This window comes from Nannospalax galili, unplaced genomic scaffold (assembly GCF_000622305.1).
Source record: "Nannospalax galili isolate Female #2095 unplaced genomic scaffold, S.galili_v1.0 scaffold907, whole genome shotgun sequence".
Taxonomy (NCBI): domain Eukaryota; kingdom Metazoa; phylum Chordata; class Mammalia; order Rodentia; family Spalacidae; genus Nannospalax; species Nannospalax galili.
Window position 1 is genome coordinate 1,973,875 of NW_008357958.1, and position 17,034 is coordinate 1,990,908.

At 40.2% G+C, this 17,034-nt stretch overlaps 1 protein-coding gene across 1 annotated transcript in view; it reads right to left on the reverse strand.

The window, feature by feature from the left end:
- Positions 1–17,034, reverse strand: part of Iqgap2 (IQ motif containing GTPase activating protein 2) — a 325,046-nt gene that overhangs the window by 138,150 nt on the left and 169,862 nt on the right. Inside the window, exons 6-10 of the mRNA XM_008855997.2 lie at positions 12,564–12,631; positions 11,549–11,662; positions 9,984–10,162; positions 8,050–8,137; positions 3,164–3,327 (exon numbers count right to left, since the gene is read on the reverse strand). Of these exons, the coding sequence (XP_008854219.1) occupies positions 3,164–3,327; positions 8,050–8,137; positions 9,984–10,162; positions 11,549–11,662; positions 12,564–12,631 (613 nt within the window). The remainder of the gene's footprint in view (positions 1–3,163; positions 3,328–8,049; positions 8,138–9,983; positions 10,163–11,548; positions 11,663–12,563; positions 12,632–17,034) is intronic.

Sequence of the window (17,034 nt, forward strand, 5' to 3'; positions counted from 1 at the left end):
ATGAAGCACTTATACATAAAATTTTTTTTTAATTGGGTAGAAACTTCAAAATGTATTATAAGGTTTAGATTTTTGATGAAATTGAAGGTAAATTATAAAGCAGGAATCTCCACATTTATGTAACTTACGATATTTTATTTAGATTATTTAAAAATTATATCTTAGTTTTCAGAGCATCCTTCCTTTCAGTATTTTCTTATGTTTAATCATTTTTTATATCATTTTGGGCAACTTCAAAAAAGGATAGTTCTTTTATTATATTGAAGGAAAGAGCCAGAAAAAGAATTACTAAAAATAAAAGCTAATATTCATTCTTTATGTTATATGTATAATAACATATTCATATTAAAATGCATCTTTATAGTTTTCTGGATCACCACATAAATTTCACAACAGACTGGTATCAGAGTAATAAAGTTTCTACAGCAAATAGGAAATTGTGGTAATCATAGGGAATGTTTTATTCATTATTACACATTAACTATAAGTTTACCACATGAGGAAGGCATAAGACTAGAAAATTCCAACAGCCAAATGGAAGCAATGTTTAATTACTTCCTCTGCTTCTTCCAATGAACTGTTCACAAATATCTGAAGTAGGTTCTAATAAAAAAGGCAAAAATGAAAAAACAGGCAGGGTTGTGGCATGGGTTGACTTTGATATATGACAGAGCTTGAAGTCTGGCTTCAAATCCATGAGAAGTGAGGGAAAACGATGAAAGCCTAACAGAATGTAAGAAAATAATCTGCTTTTCCCTTATTGCAAAATACTATCTTTCTATGTAGAAAATGCTTGTGTGTGTGTGGGGTGTTAAGGTCTTTATAGATAAGAATAAATAAATCTTTAACCCAAACCTTTAATAAGGCTATATTCTCTTATTTTTAATCTACCCTTAGATTTATAGAAGTGTTGTTAATTTTAACTGACTTTCTTTTTAATGTAGCATATATTATATATATTTTAATTTTTAAAAATTTTCACATATGAGTGTTTTTGTCTACAAGTATGTAAATATACTGTGTGCATGTAATGCTCACGAAGGCCAGAAGAGGTCAGATCCCCTGGAATTGGTTGTTAGCTACCATGTGAGTCCTGGGAACCAATTCCAGGTTCTCTGAGCATCTCTCCAGCCTTGTAACCTATACTATAATGCAGTACATCTCGGCCTCGGGTTTTGGTTTTTCTACTGAATGTGGACACTCTGTTCTGATCATTAGTTATTTAATTAAAAAAAATTTTGCATTCATTTATTTATGTAGGTATAGGGGCACACATATGCCACAATATGTGCGTGGAGATCAAAGGACAACTTGTGGGAGTTGGTTCTCTCCTTCCACCATGTAGGTCCCAGGGATGAAACTCAGGTCCTCAGGCTGGGTGGCAAATGCCTTTACCCACTGAGCTATCTCACCAGGCCTCGTTATTCCTTATACTGTCATTTTTACTGGTTGCACAGTATCCCTAGCACAGGAAAGTACCACAGACTATGTAATCTACAATTGATATTAATTAAGCATGTAGTTAAGATTGTTTTCTTTTTCAGCATCACAAACATGCTGTGAAACATCCCTGTGGCTAAAGCTTCCTGATTTGCATCCTTCCAGTTCAATTTCCAGAATGCAGTGGTCTGAATTAGGAGCCTTTGAGACACACTTTTCTCCCAGAAGGCTGTACAACTTTCCCTACCAGCTTTTTAAGAGACTCCAGCTGCCTCAAATTTATACTAACACCCAGGCAAATATGTTTAACACCTACTAATCTAATTTTTAAAAATAAGTGTGCTTTGCTTTCATTTACAGTTATTTACCTGGTTGAGGCTGATGGTTTTTGTTTGTCATCTGTATAGTCTTCATTTTCCGAGTTGGCTATTCTTTTGGCTTCACTCCTTTCTTTGGTAGAGGAGTCTGGTTATAGCTTTTTAAAACCCAATCAGCAGCTTTCTATGTTCTACATTTCCTTAGAACTTTGATTTTGAAATTACTTGTACATTTAACTTACTTTCATTACTTTTTATTTTTATTTTTTTGGGAGGCTGATGGTGCTAGGGATTGAACAAGGTCTCATGCAAGCTAGGCAAACATCTAAACTAGTGGAAATTGATTCTGAGAGATGTATGTACTAAACTAAATTTTTTGAACACCAGTTAACACCCAAAGGGATTCCATTTCCTAAGCAATCCTTCCCTACCTCTGAAATGCTAGCTTTTCTACATAAGGCATTCTTGGCTCTGATTCTGCTACTTCTTATTCTGTTCCCCCATGCTGCTCACAGTTTGAGGAAAGGGTAAACATGATCTTATGTAACCTTTTATGAAACTTTCTGTTTAGTACTTTTAGCATAGTAAGGATCATAAATTTGCCAAAGTCAAAGCTCTGCTACTAATGCTTAGTAGCGTATTTCTAGAAATACAAATTTAGAGAACATTTCACTACAGTTAAAGTTATCCAAAATTCCTTTAAAATATTTATTTATTTATTCATTTATTTATTTGGAGACAGGGTCTCCCTGTAGCTCCAGCTAGCCTGGTACTCACTTTGCAGACCAGGCTGGCCTTACTTAACCTCACACCTCCTGAGTTCTAGGATTAAAGACATGTGCCACCATGCCTGGTTGAGATTTATTTTATTTTTAATTATGTATATGTGTATGTGTCTGTGTGTGAGTATGTGATTGAGAGTGCAGGTGCTCTCAGAGGACAGCAGCATTGGATCCCCCTGGAGCTGCAGCTACAGGTGATTGGAGCTGCCTGACGTGGGCTGGCAACCATACACGGGTCCTCTGCAAGAGGATTGCTGAGCCACCTCCCCAGCCCCATATCCCAAATTCTTAAACACACACACACACACACACACACACACACACACACACACACACACAAAGAGAGAGAGAGAGAGAGAGAGAGAGAGAGAGAGATTAGGAACAAGTTGTTTCTATGTGTATTTGTGTACACGACCCCTGAATTTCCAAATTATGCCTTTAGCATTTTTGTGTGGATTAAAAGCACAAGTTAAAGAGGAAGGAAACCTTGGGATTGGCATTGGTGGGTCAGTGAGGCTGAGGCTCTGTACCAGTTGAAGACTCTCACTCCACTTTCCCCTTCTCTCAGTAGCCTTCCTTCTTTCTGGGACTCAGTATGAACACACACATACAGTTATGTCTCACCATGGTGTTCTGTTTCTGGAGGTTGAAGAGTTCATTCTGATACATAGCAGCAGCAAAGGTATAGACAGCTGGAAGCTGGGCCTCTGGTTTCTTCAGCGCAAGCAGTGTGTTCTCGGGATCACCTTTCCGAATGACCTCATTGATGTGGTCCACTGCAGCCAGCCCTGGGAAAGGTTCATATTGGGTTAGAATGTCTGCTTTCCTTTGATGCCCCGCCTAGACAGCCCTTCCTCTCAAAGGTTCCAATGTGAGCTGCCACTTTCCAGAAACTCCACAAAGCTGCAGTGGAGGTGGGCAAAGCTTTGGGAAATCAGCTCAGAGATTTAAGTCAGCCAAATGCCTGGGGCTTGTCCCTAAAAGAACCACAGCTTTGATGGAGCTTGAGTTAAGGGATCATTACTGCCTAGTATGATACCCTGACAACAGCCTTTCTTGTGTGTGTATATATGTATGTATATGTGGGGGGGGGGCACATGTGTGTCACTGTGTGCACATGGAGCTCAGAGGACAATCTCTGGTATCAGTCCTCACCTTCTACCTTTTTTTTGTGGGTCTCTTTGTTGTTCACTGCTGTGTATGCCAGGCTAGCTGGCCCACAACTTCTGGGGAGTCTCCTGTCTCATAGGAGCACTGGGATTATAGCCATGAGCTACAGCATCCAGCTTTTGTGGTTCTGGAGATTGGAACACAGGTCCTTACACTTACATGGCAAATAATTTACTTACTGAGCAAAGTACCTAGCTCTGGTTCTACCTCACCCACGATGTCTTCAAACTACTTCAGTCTTGAGGATTTCCCAGCTTGTGAATCCCCACTGCTAGGTAAAGCTGGGCCATACTATTCTCTAGCAGTCTGTTCTCTGCTGTTCCTTGTGGGTTAGTGTTGCCTCACCAGGGAAATTGTTAAGCTACAGGAAGACCAGAAACAAGCCCTACCCTGATGCTGTACCCCTCAGTGAAAGAATTTGTGGTAAATTCATTGTAGCACTTGGTACATTGTTGTTTCCACTACCTGATACAATCCTAAACTCTGTAATCTCTCCACTGGTTGCAACATTCAGGTTACAAAGAGATTTAGTAATGAAGGAAAAGGTGCTTGGATTCAGCATTGTTTTTAAAGCACAAAAGTTGAACTGCTGACCTAACATGGCTTGAAAGATGAGCTGTCCCCAGGCAAGAGAAAACCAGACAGAGCCTGCAAGGTTTGCCTTCTCAGAAAGGCATGTGGGTACCAGGAACAATAGACACAAAGGTTCCTAAGAGCTTTTCAAGCACTTGTCTATCTGCCTAATGACATGACCAGACTGCAGCTAAGACTACTCTAACCCTTTTTGACAAGATGACAATTTATCCCTCAAGGAGCTTCCCTGGAACTTTCTGCTGCGATATCATTTCATAGTAGGACACATGACTAATGGAACTCTTTAGCCATCCCCTAGAAAACACACAGCACAAAGGATCCTCAGAGCCCAAACACTTCTTTTCTATCTTTAGAATTCACTTAACAAATGAAAGAATTCCAGAAAGGAAGGTTGGTGACTATGGTGCTTGCTGTTTTGGCTAGTACTTATCCAAAGCCTTTCAGCTGCATCTGGGATGATGCTTCACCTCTGGGAACTTTACTGTGTTGGTTTGTATGACTAGATGCTAAATATTACCAGGTATCATGTCCTTAAAATACTCTTAAAACTTTTTATTTTGACATTTTTGGCCTTTGGAATAGAGTATGTTGCTAAGTGGTCCAAGGACATTTTGACTTCTGGCCAAGAAACGGGCTATTTTTCTTTGGGGTCTTTTTTACCCTAACTGCCTAGCCAGTTCTTACCTCCCATTCTTATCACAGCAACCTCTGAAGAGGTTACCCAAATTGCAGATAGGGAATCAGGATGCAGACCGTTCTGGCTTCTTCCATACTGAACAGGGACACAGGGTGAGGCTATTGGGGTACCCCTTCAGTGGGTCTATCTAAAAGGCTCCCAAATTGCATAACTTTTGTCCCTAAGGGGAGAAGAAAGTCCTTGAATTATGAATAGGAGATGTAAAGGAAAAGTAAAGGCAAGAGTAATTAGCATTACAAGTTCTAGACAGGGAACTAGAAAAAAGTCAGAACAGGGCAAATTTCAATGTTCATATGAGAGTCCATTGGGATTTCTTGACAAGAGCTTCCAAAAGCATCCCTCTATTGGGCTCCTCCTCATTTTTCTTTTGTCTGCCAAGGCTGGACTCTAGAGTGATGGACTCGGGATTTGTTTTCAGGCACTTTGATAGCTGTTGGAGTATTTGGGAACTCTCATCTAATCCCTAAAAGATTTTAGGGTTACCTCTTCAGACAGGGGAATGTTAACAGTAGCAAAAAGCCCCATTTAAGGATGGAAGGAAGGAAGGAAGAATGAACATGAAGTTATCAGAAAAAAAGTGATGGGGAGATATGGGAGGTGTTGGAGGGGAGGGAGTGGGCATGGATTTGATTAAAACACCTTATATGCATGTATGAAATTCTCAATAAAGTTTTTTTAAAAGTTTAAAAAACCCTTTTTATTTTGACAAAACAATCCCCTCTAAAGATCCCATGTTTCTTCTGTATTGCACACTGCATTTAACAAATCCCTAGCCTTGATCTTAATAGAATATACTATGCAGTGAATGGAAGGCACACTACAAGCCTCAAAGTAAGTGACTGCAGTTTGAGCAATGCTGAAGTCTGAGGACAGATCCATTGACATAACCACAATGCTGCCAGATAGGCCATTACAAAGGCTGCAATGAATGCAAACGCTTCAACGTTTTAATATAATGACAAACAAGGATGGGGAAAAGCCTGTATTGCAGATTTTAAAGCACACAAATGTCTCACTGTCCTGTCACTGATTAGAATACTCTGAGTTCTGCTGGACTGTACATTTTCCAAAGGGAAGCGATCAAGGCTTCAGAAGAACCAAGTCACCAAACACTGCAGCATTCCCATCAATTTCAGATTATACTGGAGTACAAATCACCCACTGTCTTTTACTTAAAAATGGAAAATAGAGCACAGCCAATTTGACATTAAATTTGTGGTCAGGAAATTAGGTCATTGGTATTTAAGTATTTATTTACATAGCATTTTATTTAACATGAAAAAGGCCATTTTAGTGGTTATAAACATTTCAAAATAAAGGATGGTAAAGGCTATGGAACCATTTCCTCCCTAAGTTTGTGGACCTCAGATGTTGTCTCACTGACAATATTAATTTCCTCCTGTAATTCATTTCTGTCAGGCATAATGAAAGTCTCAGCCTTCACAAAGAAAAACCTGAATTTGGATATCATGTATTATTCACCCACAAGGCTCAAAGTTTTACAGCAATAAAAGAACATGAATGTGTATCCCAAATTGTAAGGTGTTGACTTAGAAGAGTCACCAGTGAGCCCTCCTGTGTTTCATGTGTGAGGCAAATTCTCAAACCCAGATTATCAGCTGCTGGATGCTGATATTAATTTATCTATGTTGGTGCCCTTGACTGCTGTTGGAATACCTCAGGACGAGGCCATCCAACAACTCAGGAGACCTTGAAGACCTGCAGGCATGCATTTCTTTGAGTGTTCAAAGGAATAAGTAACATTCCCAACCTGCTCAAGCAGTGATACAGAAAGCTAGGTTTAGGGCTACCATATTTAGTGGAAATTCTAAGTTTAAATTCAGCCAAGGTTCATGTGCTTTATTATGGGCCCAGTGATCTTTTATGGGGAAAAGCCTGTATTGCAGGCTGAACAGGGTATAGAGAGGAATTAGACTATAACTGAACTATGTGACTTGACATAGGCTCAGGAATCTAGGACCAGTCTTCTGTCATGAACTTCATTTAGCTGCCAATAGTCTCATTCTGCTGGCAGCAAAGCTATAGAAGCTGTGAAAACAATTCTTACAAACTGTGGACTAAAGACTGTGAAGGAATAAAAAACAGAAGGGTCAACAGTATCTTTTGCTGTTGTTTTTTGGTCTTTTTGAGACAGGGTCTCCCTGTAGACCCAGCTGGCCTGGAATTCACTATGTAGACCAGGCTGGCCTTGAACTCACAGAGATCTGCCTGCCTTTGCCTCCTGGGTGCTGGGATTAAAAGCATATGCTGCCACGCCTCAGTAGAACACCATCACACAATCAGGAGAAAAAAAGAAACCAGAATTGTTAAGTCATGATCTTTTGTTAAATGAGTGTCAGTCCCATAAGGGATAGATTAAACATGACATGTACCACATCTATGATGAAACAAGAAGGCAGGATCAAAGGATACTTTGACATACTTTGTGTGGACCAGGAATGTGTTGGATAACTTTAGTTGTCAACTTGACATGCCTAGAGGGATGCCTCAATTGGGGAATTTCCTCCATTGGACTGACCTGTGGCCATGTCTGTGGAGTATTTTCTTGATTTTTGAGTGATGTAAGAGGGCCCAGCACACTGTGGGCAGGTTGTTCTCTGTATTGTATAAGAAAGCAGGCTGAGCATGGGCCAGGTGAACAAGCCAGTAAGCAGAGTTCCTCCATGGCCTGTGCTTCAGCTCCTGCCTCCAGGTTCCTGCCCTGAATTCTGAACTTGGGCTCCCTAAACTGTGACCCAGGAGATGTAAGCCAAATATAAACCCTTTCCTCCCCAAGTTGGTATTGGTCAGAGTGTTTTGTCACAGCCATCGAAGGCAGACCAGAACAAGGAGCAAATCAGCAAAGAAGACTCAGTGGGAAACTGTCAGATGTTGCACCACAATTAAGAGCAACACTGACAGCTAGTAGATCTTCCATTACATCAGGCATTTTTTGCATGTACACAAATAGAGAGTTTTGCAAGGATTCTGGCAAAGAGAGTTTACACATTATAAGAGCATCCGTTTCCTTTGCTAGCCCACCACTTACTATTGACCGCGTTGACAGTGCCCTGGATTTCCGCCTGGGTCAGCAGTTCTTCATAGGCATCTCTTTCCTCTTCTGAAACACAGCTGTTCTGCAAAACGAAGCCTTCACTGATTCCCAAGCTTCAACAAAATGTTTCCAAAGCATGACACGCAAATGCAAATAATAATAAAAGTAACTTGCTCACTTTCATATGCATTCAAGCGTCTGTGGGATACCTGCTCTGGCAAGGCTCTGGGGGGTGGGGGGGAGCTACACCAAGCAAGGACTGCAAAGATGAACGGCAAACCCAGTGACTCTGTGGACAAGGCTAAGTTTCTAATATGAAAACATTAGACAAGATAGCCATTTTTATAGACAAAAACCAGTGAAATACTGGAAATTTAGTTTGAGTCAATCTAATAAAATCAAGAACACAATGAATATCATAGAAGAGATTACAGTCTATAAGAGAAATACACTCAAACTCAATTGGAAAGAACATTTTAAACCAAGGTGGTAACTGAGGAAAGCCCGGAGGGGGAACAGAGTAGAGACAAAGTACAGGATGAAGCTGTGGGCTGTGGGTAGCAGGGTTTGGTCACATAAGTCACAAAGGTATGTCTATGGTTAACCAAAGAGATAGTATAATCAGCTGTGTTTCATGGAGGGCTCTGAAAGCCAAGCTGAGGACCTGAACTTAATTCAGTAGGCAGAAAAGAATCAGGAGAGCTTTTTGGTACAGTGACATCAGATTTGAATTAAACATCAGTTCTGCTGTCTCAAGTTTTGAGAGGGGTTGGCTTGGAGAATGACAGGAATCAGGCAGACCTAGGAGGAAGGTGCTGCAAAGTCCTGTGAAAGGCTGGGAGGGACAGCAGCGGGGCCAGTGTAGTGAACCTGCAGGCAAGAGAGGGATTTCAGCTGGCAGGGAAAGGCAGTGGAATCCAGCTAGGAGCAGGACAGAGGGGCCATAAAGAGTTCTGGCAAGACGGCGGTCATTCCAAATCAGAGGTCAGGTAGGGCATGAGTGTGATGAGGGAAGGTGGTTGTGGTGGGGTATGAGGCCCTCGGAACACAGATGAAAACATTTGCAGAAGCAGTAGTGAGGTTGACATGAGAGGGCCTGACAGAGCTAGCAGCCCATTTCTTCAACAAGTAGATGAACTCAGTGGAGGAAGAACAGAAAAGGATCCTGTCAGATGTGGAAAGAATTCCAACAGAGGAGGGAGGAGGAAGAGGAGACTCTGGAAGATCATAGCTGAAAACCTTGGCTGCCAACACACACACACACACACACACACACACACACACACACACACACACACACACACAAGCCAGGGGAGCAGGGGAGCAGAGACTGTCAGGGCTGGTGAGGCTACTATGATAGAGGCCTGTGGGAGCCACTGGGTGAGGAAAAGACATCAGACAGAGGAATGGAACTTAGAGTATGAGGGGAGAAAAGTTGATGCTGAATAGAAGTCTCAGTGTAAACAAGATTGGCAATAAAGACTGATCAGGAAGTGGGAAGGTTTAGAATTAGGATCAGAAACAGGCTGTCTTGGTGAGAAAATAAGATGTGATAACCACGGGGAAAACGTGGAGCTAGATTCAAAAGCTTACTCTCCGACCTTTTCCACATTGAATTATTAACTTCTACCCATAATTTCAAAGGTCATATGGCTGACATGGAGTCTGAGGATATATAGGGACTGATCTTCAACTACTACCCTGGGTTAGTAAGTTGATGACATAATGTTCAATCCTTCATAAGAGAAAACCTAACTGTGTTGTATAATTTAGAGTCTTCTTCTAACCCTTACATTGACTCCAAATCAACTGCTTATGCTATAGAAACCATCAGTTGATCTACACATGATCGCTGTTAACATTAATGATTTTTCAAACTAGTAATCATACCCATCGCTAATACTACATGGATTACTTAAACTAAGTACCTTCAGTCTTGCATTTTCCTCTTTTTTCTTTTTAGCTTCCCAGAGTTCTTTCTGATACGCCTGTGCAAGGCTGTCATCCACGAAAGTTAAAACTGCATTTGGGTTTTTTAGTGTTATAATGGTCTGCTCTGCCACTCCTTTCTCAATTGCTTCATTAATGGCGATGACTGCAGCATGTACTGAAAAGTAAAGAAGACATGTTTATCAGCAAAAGACAATGAACAGCATTGGGACCCCAGGAACTCAAGCAGTTTTAACTGTCTCACTTGGTTTCTAGTAAATACACATACAAAAAGACAGATCAGGACTAGGGAGAGAACTCAGCTGGTAAAGTGCCTACCAAGTAAGCATGAGAATCTGAGTTCAACCCCAGTACTCATGTAAAAAGTTGGACTTGGTGGCCTGTGCTAATAATCCCAGCACTGGGGAAGTGGAGACAGGTAGATCCCTAGGGTTGCCTGGCCAGCCAGCCTAACAGAATTAGCTAGCCCCAGGTCCAAGTGAAAGACCCTGTCTCAAAAAACTAGCTGGACAGCTCCCGAGGGACAACAGCTGAGGTTGATCACTGGCCTCCACATGCAATGCACACATTCGTGCATGCTCTGCACATGCTGGTGCACACACAAAAACCAAACCAAACAAAACCACCAATGAGAAGAGGCCTTGGATATATCATGAAATGCCTGATGATCTCACCACAAGCTCATCTGTCTGGTTTTGATCATAGAATCTGTTAAGTAACATATCTATTTATTCAGGTGCTAAAATGAAACAAGTGCTATGTCATCCATTAGAGTATAGAGTCAGTCTTAGATTCTTGCTTGGGATAACCTGGTTTTAAAGAAACAAGTCAGTTCTAAGAGATACCCATAAACTTGCAATATTAGTTATACCCATAGATTAATGCCTCTCTCAACTCTCACCAGAGAAGCTGCCTTATGCAGCAGATGGTGATTAACACAGAAACTTACAACTGGCTAACATGCAGACAATGAGAGGCTGTGGAGTGCTTATCCATGAATTGGACACCTATATCAATCTTCTTCCTCTTAAGTCTCAGGGGTCATTGTGGCGGGGGTGGGGGGTGCAGAAAGCCTGTAAGAGCCAGAGGTGGTAGATAGCTACAAGTAAACAGAGTTTCCTAAATAGCTGGTCAGTTATTCATATGAACTTATGGTGATAGCATGTACTAGAACCATGTAAACTCAAGTCAGACAAAATCCCAACATAAATGTGGGAAAGTGGGTAAGAAATCCCAACCCTACATTCATACTGCACAAGTGGATATTTAAAGTAAAAAACTCAATTATTTGGTTATGTTCTAACAGCCTCAAAGAACTATATATGGAACAAAGAAGAAACTTTCAGGGTTCTTGAAGTATTTTCTAAATATCCTATTTCATGATATTGAAATCAGCAAATACACATGGGCAAGTTGCAGGCCAATGTCAAGTGTGAATTCTACAGAGTATTTTCTAAATATCCTATTTCATGGTATTGAAATCAGCAAATACACATGGGCAAGTTGCAGGCCAATGTCAAGTGTGAATTCTACAGAGACTTACATGCAGCTTCATCTACAGACAGTTCATTGGCTAGAATACCACCTATCTTGCTGAAAGATGGCATCTGTATTCCATACTTCTCGAGCTCTTTCCTCATATTACTGATTTCCTCCTCTGAAAGAACAACAGAAAACAGAAATCAAAGGGAGCTTTGGTGAGATGGAAGCAGGAATGATCACGTTCATACAGAGAAGGATCTTCTTCAGGAAGAATGGAGCCATTTCCGAACAAAACCTGAGGAAGAATCTGCCCGAGTTTCTCATTTCATAAACATGGGAAAGGGGAACTCAGGCAAGCATAAGCAAGGCAGGAAAGTATGACAGTGTTGCCAACTTAACAGAATCTAGAATCACTTGGAAGATGGACCTCTGGGCATGCCTGTGGGAAATTATCCTGATTACATTAACTGAGGTGGGAAGTCCTGCCCACTGTGTGTGGCACCATTCTGGCAGGGATCCTGGACTGTGTAAATGGAGAAAGGAAACTGAGCAGAAACATGCATTCACTGCTCTCTTCTGACTGGATATATGGTGACCAGCTTCTTTAAGCTCCTGGTGCCTTGACTTCCCCACCATGATGGACTGTATCTTGAACTGTGAGCCAAAATAAACCCTTTCCCCCTTAAGTTTGCTTTCCTCAGGGTATTTGTCATAGTCATAGAAAAAGAGACCAAGATAGCAAGTTTTCTCTTCTTATTAGTATAGAGAAAGAAAGGGAGCCAAAAACATCAAATGAAATAATAAATCACTGACACATTTTCTTAGTTACAATTGCAAAAGCGTAGAAAGAGAGGGGCTGGAGAGATCGCTCAGTAGTTATGAGCACTGGCTACTCTCACAGAGAACCTGGGTTCAGTTCCCAGCACTCACAACCATCCAGTTCCAGGGGATCTAATGCCCTCCACAGGCATTGTATGACATGGGGTGCACTTATATACATGCAGGCAAAACACTCATATACATACAAAAATAAAATAAATAAAAAAATTTAAAAATAGCATAAAAACAAAGAGTACCTGTGAAATCCACTTTTCCCAGCAAATCCTGGATCTGGGGTGCAATCCCTAGTTTAAACAGATATAAACTGAAAGACAAAACAAAATAATCAGAACCCTTATTATCATAAATATTAAAATGTAAATCACATGCATTTTAAGAATGCTTTCAGTGGAGAAGGACCTAAGAGATCTCTTTTCACCTGTTCATTTCAGACAAGGAAAGTGCCTTACAAGGTATCACATTCCCGGGGGGGGGGCAAGACCAGAACTCTACACAATGCCCTAAATGGTACCGTTCTGCAAGACATGGGGTCCTTCCTCTGGGGTTAACACCCTCCCCCATCAACGTGTAAGGACAATAAGAAACACAGCTAATATGAAACAGCAGGTAACAAGCACAATTCCTATGGCTATTCCTTAACTGATTTCTATTTGGCTGAGCAAATAGTTTGACTTGCAATTTTTCAATGTTCCTCTAAAGATTTGTTTTACATTTTCTGAACCAATGGAGCAGTAAAACTATCAGAAATGGTATGATATTAAAAACCAGTTATGTTGTCACATGTTACTAAGGGGAAGAGAGAGACTAAATGGTAAACATTTAAAAATAGCTCCCTTAAGCAATAACGATGCCATCCCATAACCTACCCAGAACCTAACAAAAGCCTCGAGAGCCAGACACAGACATGGCTATGTGTCTCCCTCAACTGTCACAGCCACAGTTTCTGTGGCATATTTCTTCCAACTTCTCCAACCCCCCAGTTTAATTCAGGTAATTAACGAAATCTTGCATTAGCTTTTTAAACACTTTTGGTAGACTTAAACTTAATGAAACTTTCATTAGAAACAAGAAATTAAATAATAATATACATGGGAAAATGATCTGAGAATGGTTTTGATGACTTGAACATTTCAATATGAATGCTTCAAATGTTGATGTTAGATGGTTCTTAGTAGTTTACAAAATATATACAATTTCATTAAAATATGTGAAAGAAGTTCAAGATGAGGCCTTTTTAAAGGTAATAAGCTCTTAAAATACATAATTGGTATATAAGCAGTTTGCATTGAAATACACTTCTTTGATTATAATTTCCATAAAATAAGCATTTATATAAATATATGATAACAGCTAAAAATGAGATTCTTGGTTTAAAATATTAAAAAGAAAATCATCACCCAGGTGGGCATAGTAAGGTGCACCTATAGCACCACCTGTAGTACCAAGAAGTTGAAGAATTACTTAAGCCCAAGAGTTTAGGCTAGCTTAGACAACACAGTGAGACTCCATCTCAAAAGAAAGAAGGAAAGAAAGAAAAGCAAGACAGAAGAGGGAAGGAAGGACAGAGGAAAGGAAAGACGGAAGAAAGAGAAGAAGGAAAAAAGGGAGGAAAGAGAAGTAAGAGAGGGATGGAAATCATCACTCAGAATTAAACATTATTTTTATGCAGCTGGAGAGATGGCTCAGTGGTTAAGAGCACTGACTGCTCTTGCAGAGGACCCAGGTTTGATTCCCAGTGCCCACATGGTGGCTAACAACTGTCTGTTACTCCAGTTCCATGGGCTTCGACGCCTTCTTCTGACCTTCGTGGGCACTGCACAACACAGTTACACTTACATACATGCAGGCAATATGCTCATACACATAAAATAAAAATAATAAAAATTATTTTTAGAGAATTCTTTTTGATATTGTTCTAGACATACCTATACTACAAACTACACAGTTTTTTTAAGAACACGGATATAGTCCCAGCAACTCTCGAGCATTTAGATCATCACTGATTATTTACTATGGGAATAAAGCTTCAGTGAACCTACTTATCTACAGACACATACATCTTTGTAGATATTTGTTAAATAAATACTCAGACTGAAAAAGTATATGTACAACAAGAGCTTTCAACGTATTTTCCCAAAATGTGATTTTAGAAGAGACTGACTGGATGTGATGATGCACATCAGTAATTCCCACACTCTAGAGACAGAGGCAGCAGAATCTCAAGGGTGAGGCCATCCTGGCTACATCAGATGTCTAAGGTCATTTGGGATGCATAAGGAAAATGACTGTCTCAAAAAGGAAGAGGGAGAAAGATTGCACTTATTTATTCTTCGTGGTTAAAGAGTTTCTAAAAAAACATTTCCTGGCTAGGGATGCTGCATCTGATTTGGTTTGTGGCAACTGTATTGAAGCTGTCTCCTCAGCTGAACCTAAGAATCCCTTAAAGGGTGTAACCCCCTCAGTCACTATTCATATGAGTGCCATTTTCTTTTTTTAAAAAATATTTTATTTATTATTTTTATTTTATGTATATGAGTGTATTGCCTGCATGTGTGTAAGTGAACCTGTGTAGTGCAGTGCCCACGGAGGTCAGCAGAAGGTATCAGATCCCCTGGAACTGGAGTTATGGACAGTCGTTAGTTGCCATGTGGGTGCTGGGAATCGAACCTGGGTCCACTGCAAGAGCAGACAGTGCTCTTAACTGCTGAACCATCTCTCCAGCCCATGAATGCCATTTTCTTTGTCTCCACATCATTTCAGAATATCGTCAGTCAAAGTGGTAGAGCACTTGCCTAGCATATGTAAGGTCCTGTGTTCAATCTCCAACTCTGTGACATTTAAAAAGGGAGGGTGGGCAGGGGAGGAGGAGGAGGAAGAAGAAAGAAAGAAAACATTCCCAGTCTGATAGCAACACCATTTTAAAGTCTGCTTTTTCTTTTGTCAGTGATGAGGGTAAACAGGTTTTCTTAAATAAATCACACATCTAGACTTCTTCCAGGAAATATTTATTAATAAATTTTAGTTTTAAGGATTCTAGGGAGAGAACTGTTTGCCTTTCTCTTATCCCCCTTTCCTTCAAGATATACCAAAGGACAAATAACAAATTGTAATTACTTTTATATTTTATGAAGAACAAAATACATTTGACTCTGAACAGGTTTCACTATAAATAGTCATTATGTATTCATAATTCAAAACTAGAAAGATAGGAAACATTTTTTAATTTCAGTTCTAGGTCTTTAGAGATTATCAAGGACAAAAAACTGTTTGCAGTCTCTGAAGACTTTACTAGCAAAAGTTCATGCCAAACAAGATCATAAGATAGCATGAGGACATTGAGAAAACCATAATATTTTATGAAGCATTTCTTTACTCATTATTACATGGGAAAATCATTCCAGTTTTGAAAGGGCACCTCTGGGCTGGGAATGTAGCTCAGAGGTAAGAGCTTGCCTAGCATGCACCAGGCCATGGATTCCAGTCTCAGCACTGCAAAAAATGAGGTTTATAAATGGAAGAAAACTCCTATCATGAGCAACAACTGAAATGCCGGCCTTTGACTCTTTGCTAGGAACTTTAAAATTAAGACGAACAGAAAAGGTATATCACAGCTTAAAAGCCATGCAGGGGACAATAACCAGGGCAAGTTTGAGAAGTGGAGAAAAAAGGATGAAAGATGCTATAATTTCACCATTTGCCACGTCAGTTTCATTCACAGTATCAATTTCCATCTCCTGCCACTCTTTCAACAAACTCAAATATACACTTAAGCTACCTCCCAAAAAAACCTCCCAAAAGTCAGGGAGAAAAACTAGAAAATATGACAGTAAAACATTAACAGGTGATACCCATAAAATATCATGTAATAACACATTTCATATCTGATCCAAGTACACAATGTGCTCTCTCTAAAGAATATTACCATATTAATATCCTGTTAGTTTCAATATACTTTAAAATCTACATCTTCATCAAAGTCCAAGCTAATTAGTAACTATTACCTTCTTACAGCTCTCCTTCCCTCTGCCTATGCAATGCTAGGATGGTCTAGAATCTTAGATCCATGCCTTTATTTTTATATAATTTACATAACAAATTTTATTAACTTGTTTTCTAATTTCATCTATACCAAATTTTCCATTCTTAATTTTCTTCTCGGTACTGCTGTACATAAAGTGCTCAATAAATATTTCTACACTGTATAAATTGAGTTTTACATTCATTTTCATGGTTTCAAATCTAATGTTTTCTTCACAGGGTCAATTTCCCTTAAATAGTTGGCATCTTTCCACTTAAGACTCATGTCAGTATTTGGAACTTGTGGTTTGTGGCTCTTTGGAGAACAATGGAACTGATGCCTGTAGGTGTCACTGTCTCTTCCCACTGGGGTCTTAGTGTGGTGGTTGTTTTGAGATAGGGTCTCAATACGTAGCTGAGGCTGGCCTTCAATTCACAATTCTGACTCAGCCTCCCAAATGCTAGGATTACAGGTGTGTGCTACCACACCCAGCTTCCCTGTCCCTCTGCAGCCATCAGCTGCCTTGGGTATTGGCACGCTCTCTTGCCATCAGTATCTGCACTTGCTCCTCTAGTGAAGGAGCAGAGGCTCAGCCTGCCCAAGCTGATCACTGCTTGCTTTGATCCCCTATCTGTCTGTCTGCTTGGAGCCACGCCTGTAACAGCCCCTGGCTCTGCCACATCATCTGG